At 30.2% G+C, this 11,999-nt stretch overlaps 2 protein-coding genes and 1 long non-coding RNA gene across 4 annotated transcripts; all 3 read left to right on the top strand.

Annotated features, from left to right (window-relative positions):
* The first annotated feature begins 260 nt into the window (after nt 1-260).
* LOC123272317 (receptor-binding cancer antigen expressed on SiSo cells) lies at nt 261-1,986 on the top strand. 2 transcript variants are annotated; one of them, XM_044739009.1, is made up of 4 exons: nt 261-689; nt 768-926; nt 1,508-1,621; nt 1,699-1,986. In XM_044739009.1, exons 1-4 carry the CDS (start codon nt 525-527, stop codon nt 1,888-1,890), a joined length of 630 nt encoding a protein of 209 aa, XP_044594944.1. In that variant the 5' UTR covers nt 261-524; the 3' UTR covers nt 1,891-1,986. The 2 variants fall into 2 exon arrangements, with proteins under 2 accessions (XP_044594944.1, XP_044594948.1); XM_044739013.1 differs by having other exon boundaries at nt 263-689; nt 774-926.
* Nucleotides 1,987-7,573: 5,587 nt separating this feature from the next.
* LOC123265778 (histone acetyltransferase KAT8) lies at nt 7,574-10,167 on the top strand. Its single transcript, XM_044729680.1, has 7 exons — nt 7,574-8,004; nt 8,307-8,566; nt 8,652-8,742; nt 8,820-8,947; nt 9,030-9,260; nt 9,337-9,581; nt 9,675-10,167. Exons 1-7 carry the CDS (start codon nt 7,812-7,814, stop codon nt 9,892-9,894), a joined length of 1,368 nt encoding a protein of 455 aa, XP_044585615.1. The 5' UTR covers nt 7,574-7,811; the 3' UTR covers nt 9,895-10,167.
* A 1,022-nt stretch (nt 10,168-11,189) lies between these two features.
* On the top strand, nt 11,190-11,993 carry LOC123260983. The gene is made up of 3 exons (XR_006508590.1): nt 11,190-11,277; nt 11,553-11,720; nt 11,789-11,993. It is a non-coding gene; the product is annotated as an uncharacterized LOC123260983 (long non-coding RNA).
* Nucleotides 11,994-11,999: the final 6 nt, after the last annotated feature.

Genomic DNA, 11,999 nt, shown 5'->3' with positions numbered 1-11,999 from the left:
CAACAATCAGACTGCGCTGAAATTTTTTTGCTGAAAATACTTTTAAAAAAAACTTGAAATGTATTTCCTATTTTTATCTTTAGGAAAATAAAGAAATTGATTGATATTTTATCTATAAAATTCATAAATTAATTAAATATGTGACATTATTAATATAGTAACTTATAATTAGTTTCTTTAAAATGAATAATTCAAACAAAACGCGGATAAAATCTCGATGGTTATCAGCAATCGATACATTCCGTCAAGGTAAAAGGAAAAAAATATAATGAGAGTAAAGTCGAATCAAAACATCGATTTAAATAGACGAATAAAAACAAAACCTTGCAATAGTTTTGGAATAATGTAATAAAATTAAAAGTAATCGGAACTTGAACTCGTTCTTATCATTATTTCTTATTTTATAATTTCGTATGAGTAAATTTTAAATGTCAGTTTATTGTTGACGTATTGGCCCATTTGTCCACGTCAAAGTGCTAGAGAGGTTAAGACACAGTGGATACCGTGTATGAAAATTCACGGTGATGGCTATGGAATTTTTAGTTAATCGGCTGAAAGCACTTTTTGTATTTTTATTAAGTATTTTTAAACGTGCCTTATGTTGTCTCAGACGGAGAAGAAGATCTTCGTGCGATTCTATTCCGCTGTCAGCTGTTGGTGTTATACCTAACTCTGTTAATAACAAAGTGGTACGTCTCTTTCTATCTCTTTTTTTTTTTTAATTAAATTGCAAGTTAATTATGCAATGGAACAGTAATTATTTTTAGTTGCAGGAACCAGAAAATTGGGAGCAATGGGATGAAAATCCTGTGGTTGTTGTGTCAAATAAACCATGTAATACCGTTCAGAGTAAAATAGAACAGTACCGTCAACAAATTGCTAAAACTCCTGAAGCTGGGGAAGAAACTCAAGTTGATTTCTTTCAGGTACATTTATTTATGATTGTTAATTAAATGAATGATAGTTTTTTTTTTTTTTTTTTTTTAATTATAGAATATAAATTTACGGCAAGTAATGTCGAAATTATTTTCTTATAAATTTCATTTTTTTTCAACAAGATCTATGTATTATTTTTAATATGCAATTGATAAAAAATTTAACTTGGATTAAAAAACAAGATATCAAATCAAAAACATTATTTTGAAGAATTTTTCAACTACAAAATTTTTTTTCTTAAATCTTAAAATTTTCTATGAATTTTCTCAGTGAAAAATTTACATATAATATTCATTAAAAATTTTATATTTAAGCTAGAATTAAAATCACGAAATCTGTTGACATTTGACCATTTTTTAGTTTTTATAAAAAAATTAATCAGTATGATGGAAGTAAATATAAAAAAAAAATTGCACATAGTTTTCTTTAACTTCTACATGTAGACTTTTTTTTATAAATATTCTATTATAATTTATTTGTTAGAAAAATCTTAAAAAATTACCGTGTCTGTTAATTTCAATACCATGAGTTACGAATAATTGTAGTTTAAAAAACAAATAAATTTTTTCAGGACATGACACCAAAAATAACCAAGCAAAAGAAAATACTTCTTAGAGATCCAAAGACTGAAGAAACTTCTATGAATTTATCTAAATTTGCTATTGCTTCTGAAAGAGTACCGACTGTAAGTTACTGTCTACTAGATTTCAATATTTAAAAAACTAGTACAATTTAATCATTTAATTTCTATATCAATTTTAGAATGAGCTTGAGACATGGGACGAAAACGCAACCGGATGGGAAGAAGAAACTGTCGAAGAATTTGGCGATCCAACAGAAGAAATTCGCGAGCAAAGACGACGTGAACGGGAAAGAAGATTATACGAGCAGCATCAAAGGCGTATGGACTACAACTTCCGACCTCCACCATTAGGCGAAAAAATAAACTCCTGATTAGAGACGAGGATCTGCAAATCAAAATGCACAAAATTGACTTGATGGCATGTCAAAGTTATTACCGCGTACTACGTATCTAAATTTTTATTCAATTATGAATTTATTTTGAGTGTGAAACAAGTATGGAAAAATTTATAAAGTCGCATTGTTACTTTTAACAGGCGAGACCATCTTTTTCTCGCTTTGCTCTCACGGAGTTCAACGGAACTATCTCTGTTGCACTCCCAACAGCAGAGCAATTGCAGTTTCGATTGGTTTCACGAAACGAATGAAATTTTTGAAAAAAACGCTTTGTGGTGAAATAGTTTATTAAATTATCTATTATCTCTAAAAACGTTTTTCCAAAATTTCCATTCGTTTCGCTAAGCCGATTGAAACTGCAATCACTGGTCTCGGCTGTTAATAAATTGCATTTGATGCATTTCTTACTATTAAGTCGGACTTAATATAACTGATACTGAAAATAGCAGACACAGTAATTGGCTTAGTTTTTAAATAAATTTTAGGGGTGTGCGAATATTCGAACTTACGAATTATTCGCCTCGAATTTCGAATCGAATATTCGAATAGTTCGAATAATTCGAATAATCTGAATAATTCAAACAGTCGTTTTCTGTTGATAAATTAACTAATTTTCGTGTAGAAATTACTTTGTTTTATTTTATTTAACCAAATGAAGTCTTCATAATTATTCGACAGTAAAGTCTGCTTATTATTTGTAATAAATATTTCTTGGTATACTCGGACCCCCTACCCCGGGGCACCCCGCCATTTTGACATTTTTCCGGGAAAATTCGTTTTTTTTTAAATGAGATCTACGACACAAACGATCAGACATTGAAGACGATTTCGTTGTTGTCGCTTTTCGCTGCTATAGCAACCACTATGGCAACGATTATCATGGCAACGGTTGAATATTAATGAATAAAATTTGTAAAAATATTGATTAATGGAATTGTTAATGCTAAAAATTTTGACAGAAGCGTACTTAAATAGGGTTGCGATGAGCGTAACATTAGGATGAGCTTATGTCTTAAAAAATGTCAATAATTAAGAAATAACGTTGTATTTTGTCCAATGATTATATTTTCACACGCTTTTTTTAACGATATAAGCCCATCCTGGAGTTACACTTATCGAGACCTTTCATTCGAATACCCACACGAATTTTTCATATATTTTATATATTTTACAAATATAAGAAATATCATATGTATTAAAATATATAGAAAAATTCGTGTGGGTACTAAAATTAAAGGTCTCGATGAGCGTAACATCAGGATGAGCTTATGTCCGAAAAAATGTCATTAATTACGATATGACGTTGTATTTTGTCTACTGATGATATTTATAACAATATAAGCTCATCCAAGAGTTACACTTATCGAGACCTTTCATTTGAATACCAACACGAATTTTTTACATATTTTACATATTTCACAAATATGAGAAATATCTCATGAACAAAATATAAAAAAAAAAAAAATTGAGTACGTACTCAAATGGAAGGTCTCAATGATCGTAACATGAGGATGAGCTTATATCTTAAAAAATGACAATAACTAATTGATGTTACAAATAATCTTGACCAGGCTGGAAATTTGCTGGTCATGATCTTGATTTGTAGGATTTTTTGAATGGTCAGTTGGCTCAGCAACTTCCAATCTTTTTAAGTCAGTCTTCATAGCATTGTCATGAGGATTAGCATCATCAGCAGAATGCTCGCTGCTATTCTCAGTAATTTTGACCAGACTGGAAATTTGCAGGTCATGATCTTGATTTGTAGGATCCTTTGAATGGTCAGTTGGCTCAGCAACTTCCAATGCTTTTAAGTCAGTCTTCATAGCATTGTCCTGCCGTTTATCATCATCAGCAAACTGCTCGCTGCTATTTTCAGTAATTTTGACCGGGCTGGAAATTACCTGGTCATGATCTTGATTTGTAGGATCATTTAAATGGTCAGCAACCGTCTCAGGAACTTTCAATTCTTCTAAGTCAGTCTCCATAGCATTGTCCTGCCGTTTATCATCATCAGCAAACTTCTCGCTGCTATTTTCAGTAATTTTGACCGGGCTGGAAATTACCTGGTCATGATCTTGATTTGTAGGATCATTTAAATGGTCAGCAACCGTCTCAGGAACTTTCAATTCTTCTAAGTCAGTCTCCATAGCATTGTCCTGCCGTTTATCATCATCAGCAAACTGCTCGCTGCTATTTTCAGTAATTTTGACCGGGCTGGAAATTACCTGGTCATGATCTTAATTTGTAGGATCATTTGAATGGTCAGCAACCGTCTCAGGAACTTTCAATTCTTTTAAGTCAGTCTTCATAGCATTATTAAGCCGTTCATCATCATCATCATCATCAGCAGACTGCTCGTCATTATCAAGATCAGTTTTTCCATCAAAATCATTGTCCTCGATCCAATAAAATTCTTTCAATGTGCTGTCTTCATTCTGGATATCAAGATGTGACTGATTTTCGAGATGGTCAATTTGTGATGACAATTCCGGGATAACATGCACAGAAACGAATTTAACCATCGTCTTTCCGTCAACGACATATGTAGGCTGGATTAAAAGATTCATTTCTTGCTCATCTTTCGGAAGCAAGTCTAAAAGTCTTGGATTGTTTGACGCAAGAGTCGGCTTGAGCTGCATCTCATGCAACACTAACCTCCGTCGCTTTGTATGACTATAATTTGGGCATTTGCATTCGAGAAGGCAGCAACAAACATCATCCGAGCTTCCGTCAACAGCCGGCGGATCAACATCCTTCAGCTCAGTTCCTATGGTTTTAATCTTCTCACTGGATGACAGCGGCGTGGAGGACGTGAATTTGTGAGAGATTATATCACCGATCTGAGTGCTTGAACGTTCTGTTGTTGCTTCTGGTACTTGCAAATGGGAAGAAGAACTTCCAGTTACTTGAAGACTAGAATCCTGCGCCGAACTCTTACTCGTAGATGGCCCCGCATCTATCTGCTTTGGTGTCTTTGTCCTTTTCCGTCCGATATTCGGGAGTGGTATCGAGCAAGGCACAACAGATGTTATCGAAGGCTTCGAAACTTTTGCTTTATCAGAGCGTGATGGAGAAGCAGATTTCTGTTGTGATGATGAGGTTTTTTTTTTTTTCGTTTTTACTTCAGAATTAACAGCAGACGAACTACTTAATTCAGAAAGCTCAAACACGTCGCCTAAGATATGACGTTGTATTTTGTCCACTGTTAATATTTTCAACTATGTAAGCTCATTTTGATTTTACACTTATCGAGTTTACACGATGAATTGTCGAATGATTTTTCGAATAAAAGATTTGAATTTACACGAATATTTTATTTATTATGTATGTTTCACAAATATGAGAAATATTATATACATAAAATCTTTCATTTAAAAGCTTATGCGACATTTTCATTGTTGTCGCTTATCGTTGCTACGGTAACAACTTTGGCAACGGTTAAATATTAATGAATAAAATTCGTAAAAATATTAATAAATTAAATTGTCGATAATAAACATGTTGGCAGAAGCACACTCGATTTTCTAATATATAAAAATTTTATGTGGGTACTCATATAAAAGGTCTCACCCTAGTTGCCATGATAACCAAAGTGTTTACCATAGCAGCGAAAAGCGATAGCAATGAAATCATCACATCAACTTTTTAATAAAGGATTTTATATAGCAGTTTTATAACACTAATTTTTAGTACAATATAAAATCAACACGCAATTATAGAATAATTCATTCAGTGAACTGAAAAATCAATTAATTTAAATAATGGTAGCTAGAGATAAAGCTATATAATTTCCAAATGTAATCTATATTGACACTCCTTCAATGTCTGATCGATTGTGTCGTAGATCTCATTTAAAAAAAAAAACGAATTTTCCCGGAGAAATGTCAAAATGGCGAGGTGCTCCAAGGTGGGGGGTCCGAGTACACCAATAAATATTTATCACGAATAATAAGCAGACTTTACTATCAAATAATTATGAAGACTTCATTCGGTTAAATAAAATAAAATGAAGTAATTTCTATACGAAAATTAGCTGATTTATCAACAGAAAACGACTGTTTGAATTATTCGGATTATTCGAATAATTCGAACTATTCGAATCGAATAGTACTATTCGATTCGAATAATTCGAACTATTCGAATCGAATAGTACTATTCGATTCGATTCGATTCGAACACCATTCGCACACCCCTAATAAATTAAATACTTAGAAAAATAAATTTTTAATTAGTGTGCATTTTAATAAATTTTTCTAATATTTTATTCGTTTATTTTGAAAAAATTTTAATCTAATGTCTGCTACTTTCATTATTATAAACATTGTATAATTTTTGTTTCTTTTTTTATTAAGATTATTTGTAATTTATATTTGTACATAAATTACGGTATTTGATAATTATAATGATAGTTATTTAGTGATGAAAAATTTTTATTTAAAAATAAATTTATAAAGTATTCCTGTATTATTTAAATATAAGAGTAATTACTCTAGTACTTTTAAGAATAAAATTATCCAAATTGAATAAATAAATTATATAACAAAACTGGATGTAATTTAATTTTTTTATCCTTCAACTTAAAGTTGATGATTACTCGTGAAGTTAACTTAGTATCAATGTATAATCGCGCGCGATTCAAATTTCTACTTATAATGTTTATTTTATTTACCTTAAAGATTCTGCTCGAAAAATTGTTGAGTTCTTGATATCGTCTGATTGGAAAATTTTTATATATTTTATAAGCACTTTTAACTGACTCAACATTAACAGCAAATTTAACGAAACACTAAATTATCAACATTAACGTAACTATTCATCAACGTTTGTTAAAATAATACTCGCTGATACTTATGAACACTTCACCAAACACACATTACTTGCACCAAATTTCAGTACAACTTTAAATAAAATACTTAATAATAAACATTCAGCTTCACAGAAGCAAAGACTGTAAAAGTGATGAAGCAACGTTAAGCTGGAATCAACTCTCCTACTCCGACAAGTTAACTGACATATTTATTGTTAATTTATAAATTCTAAATAATTTTTATAAACAAATATTATTATTTAGCTAATAAAAAAGTTATTTGAACAAAAATGAAAAATTTCAACAGTATAAAAACCAAAAATATCAAAAAATTACTCCAGCCGTCGACTATTCTGTCAATTCCCGGCTTTTTGTACCGCGTGAATGAAAAATAGCGTCACTAATTCTCTAGATGCGCAAAAACGTTCAAGAAATATTTTGAAAAATTTCAAAATAAGGATTTAATATTAACAGCAATAAATTAAAAAAAAAAAACAATGAAAACTTTTTTTTTAAATAACAATTGTTGTTTTAACAAGATTTTTCTATATTTTTATTTATTAAACAATTACTTGTGGGAGTCTAAACACTCTCATTCACTCTTTAATTCAAAATTCTTAGAATTACATACTTTCAATATTACTTGTTGGTAAGAAAAACTCTTAAATTTTTACAATTGAACCGCTAGATGGTAGTATAAGCTCGATTATACGCTTGCACAGTTATTATGATGATAATAATAATAGTATCAATTATTATTATTATTACTATTGTTGTTATTATTATTGTTGTTGTTGTTGTTGTTGTTGTTGTTGTTGTTGTTGTTGTTGTTGTTGTTGTTGTTGTTAAATTACATATTCATACTATAATAAAAGACAAAGCTATAAGATGTACACATAAATGTTACCAACTGTTGGCGTAAAGCCATTCCATCTCCAACTTATTAAATAATTTGCCGGTAATAGTTTTAGTCATAAGAATTACTTGGAGTTTCGTACATCAAACGTTTTACAATAAAAATTAAACGCAAGCTAAAGATACTCAAGGCACATTTTCCCACTTAGCAGCGCTTGATTATTTTTATTCCAAAATGGCGGATATGGAGCTACGAGGCAAGGAGAGTACCGTTGTGAGTGCTAAGGAAATAATGGTGAAGCAAGAAAAACGTGAAAATCCAATTACTAATGGAGGAAAAGAGTCTGGTGACGACGCTGATAGCTCGGAGGAAGTGCGTTTGGACGTTGGCGAACACTATCTTGTGCGAAGATCCGATGACTCTTGGCGTGAGTAACACGTTTGTTATCATCACGCTCTATGACACTATTCAATTACTCGACTCTAGAATGTTCTTTGTTATTGCCTACAGCTATTAATTTTTATTTTTAACTATCCTCTATTACTGATAGTCACAATTACTTTTTTATTCAGTCATGTATATTGAGTGACGTATAGAATTATTGTTTTATAGTTGATCGGTAATTTCGCTGAGAAACAAGTGAATGTTGGAGAAAAAAATGCGCGGGAAAATTTTGTAAATAAAAAGGAATGATGACATTTGATAACTAATAGACTTTTTTGACAACAGATCCTGCGGAAATAATCCAGAGCCGATACAACGAATTAGAATCGCATTATGAGTATTACGTACATTATGAAGGATACAACAGGAGGCTGGATGAATGGGTACCGAGAGACAGAATCATGTCCAGTAGATTTGATATGAATGACACGAGATGGAAAACTAGCGAACACAATCCTGCAAGTGATTTATTGGCTGATTCATCAGATAGAAAAATCACGAGAAATCAAAAGAGAAGGCATGATGAAATTAACCACATACAAAAAGTAAGTTGTCTAAAAATGATAATTTAATTTGAATTAATGGTTGTTATTATTATTCATTGAACTTATATTTATTTTTATTGCTCAGACATACGCAGAGATGGATCCTACGACAGCGGCACTTGAGAAAGAACATGAGGCTATTACGAAAGTTAAATATATTGATAAAATTCAAATCGGTATGTACATTAATATTTATAATAAGTAGATTTATTAAAAATACAATAAGCTTACTATTTTAAAAGTTTATCTTTAGGAAAATATGAAATAGACACCTGGTATTTTAGTCCTTATCCGGAAGAATATGGCAAGCAGCCGAAATTATGGATTTGTGAATATTGTCTCAAGTATATGAGACTAGAAAAAACTTATCGTTATCACATGGTAACTTTTTATAATAATATCTATAATTTTTATTTTTCTGTTATCTTTATTTGAATTTTTATAAATTTTGTTGATTTTGCAGAGTGAATGCACACACAGACAGCCAGTTGGTAAAGAAATATATCGTAAAGGAACTCTGAGTATTTGGGAAGTCGATGGTAGAGAACACAAAGTTTATTGTCAAAATCTTTGTCTTCTTGCAAAATTATTTTTAGACCATAAAACACTATATTTTGATGTTGAACCGTTTCTTTTTTATATTTTATGTGAAGTTGATAAACATGGAGCTCATTTAGTTGGTTATTTTTCAAAAGTAAGTGAATGAATATTTAGATATTAATTGTATAAATTTAGTGGCATTAATTAATTTATATTAAATGTTTTATTAGGAAAAAGAGTCGCCAGACGGTAATAACGTTGCGTGTATTTTAACATTACCTCCATTTCAAAGACAAGGATATGGCAAACTTTTAATAGCATTCAGTTATGAATTAAGTAGAATTGAACAGACTGTGGGAAGTCCTGAAAAACCTTTAAGTGATCTCGGTAAATTATCGTATCGTAGTTATTGGAGTTGGATCCTGTTAGAGATATTACGTGATTTTAGAGGAACATTAAGCATTAAAGATCTCAGGTAAATTTAATCAAATTTAATGTTGAAGATTAAATAATTATTTTTTACTGTTTTGTATTTTTATATAATAAATTCTTAAAATTTTATTTTTAGTAATATGACCAGTATCTCACAAACAGATATAATATCAACCTTACAAAGTATGAATATGGTGAAATATTGGAAAGGTCAACATGTAATTTGTGTAACGCCAAAATTAGTTGAAGAGCACATCAAAAGTTCACAATTTAAGAGGCCAAGGCTAACAGTAGACAGTACAGCATTAAGATGGGGTGCTCCACCACGTAAAAACGTCAAACCTGGAAAAAAATGATAGCAAAGCTCATTTTTTAAAAATACGAGCGAATGTTTAATTAAAAATATTTTAATTCCGTAATTCTGGTACTTTCTCGAATTACTATTTCCTCAAGACGCTTTTTAATTGACACCAATTGATTGCGTCATTTTTAAATAGACTCTCACAAGCTTTATTATTATTATTACTATAACTATTATCTTGTACAAAATATTTTCGCGTTCAGATTTGAATACGGAATACTATTAGATTAAAATACAAATACAAAGATGTAATGATAATTATTCCTACGTTATTGAGAGGAAAATAATTACATATTTTATTTGTCGAAAAAAAAAATTAAAATCAACAAATTTTTCAGTATTAGTATGTACTTTTTGCCTTGTGTACCTCATTTTAATAATTAAACAATAAAATAAAAAATATGTATTTGCATGTAAATAGTGCGTTTGTCATCAATCGATCAAACAGGAATCAACTTTGAATTTTTCAAAATTACTTTACTGGATATTTTATTATATTTAAATTCTAATAATTTATTAATTAACATACTTCCAAAATAATTATAAATAAATTAAAATAAATTAAATTTTTAAATTATTATAAGTTGGAAAATAATCTTCACTACAATATTAAATAAAAATAAAAATAAAATACAACTTTTGTGCTTAAATTAAATATAAACGTAAAATAGTATTAAATAAATGAAATTAAGGGATAACAATGAATGAATAATAATAATAATTATTAATAATTATAAGTTATTGTTGATAATGAATAATTGAAAAGTAAATATTAAAATAACTATAAATAATTTAGATGTCGAATGCCCAAAGAGTTAAATTACGAAAAGAGTGTGTCAAGTCTGTAGAGGAATGTGGCACTTCAAAATGGCTGCCTGTTACTTTAGTAATTTACGGCCGTATCGTTCTTTGTTGTCACGGGTATAATTACAACAGTGGATCGTCGTTAACGTGGAATTCAGCTAAAAGAAAAATAATAAAAGATATATATTATTGGAATCAATTAAACGTTATTTTGAGGCTGTGTTAATGTGAAAAGATAATATGCTCGAGTGCCATACACTCTGTTCTGGCATCGCCTTCTTCTTTGCTTTAAAGGGACACACACAGATTAGTACACATAGTTGAGTACAATAAAATAACACGGATTCTCTATTATTTATCCACAAACCTTTATTATTTATTATTTTAATAAAAACTGTACTTGTTATCATACGACAGTAATAATAGTACATTATCCAATATGTCATGTGTGCCAATTTGTCATTGTCCAATTAATATGTGTAATAGGTTAGATTTGTGAATTGCATTCCTTAAGAATTATTTTACTTGTGGATAAATATTTTAGTGGGACATACCAACAGTGCCTTTATTTATTGTACGTATATTAATTTATCTTTGTTAATATGTATTATGCTTTTGTTTCGAAAAAGTTTACTGCTGCTTTTGTTATGGTCTGACTCATGATATAAGGATTTAATCCACTCAACTGTTCATTTATGTTCACAGACACCACGATAATTATAATTATCACTTTATCAAACTAATCCACTGGATTATGGATTATTTTTTAAGTCTATCCATATATTAATAACAATAACTATAACAATAACAATAATAATAACAACTATTGTTATATTTAATATGTCAAAGGGAATTGATTGTTTATATTATTGATCTGATGGAACTACAATAATAAGTGTTGATACTATTTAAATGACAATTGGAGTATTTACAAAAGAAAATAAAGTTATTCAAACAGCCAAACATGCCTTCAAAACATTCAACTTTGGATCATTAGTATAGAATATAAATTGTTCTGTAAGTATTAGATAACATTGATTTTAAAAACATCTATTGTGATAATAACAGTGATTTATAATTTACAGATAGGTTAATGCTGCTGTTGGATTGGAGCTAGGTCCCAGCGGGCCTAGCATGGGCCACTATGAATCCATCTGCTGTCAGCAAGTCAAGCACTCGCGGCTCTGGATACCATCAAAAAGCTCTAGCTGAGATTCGTAATTCTCTGCTTCCTTTCGCAAATATCGGAGGTACGGGGGAAGTAGGTTCCAGTGCCGCAAGTACAATCTCCACTCT

This window comes from Cotesia glomerata, linkage group LG1 (assembly GCF_020080835.1).
Source record: "Cotesia glomerata isolate CgM1 linkage group LG1, MPM_Cglom_v2.3, whole genome shotgun sequence".
Lineage (NCBI taxonomy): Eukaryota > Metazoa > Arthropoda > Insecta > Hymenoptera > Braconidae > Cotesia > Cotesia glomerata.
The sequence above is the reverse complement of the archived record's forward strand: the minus strand, read 5'-3'. Positions and strand labels throughout refer to the sequence as shown.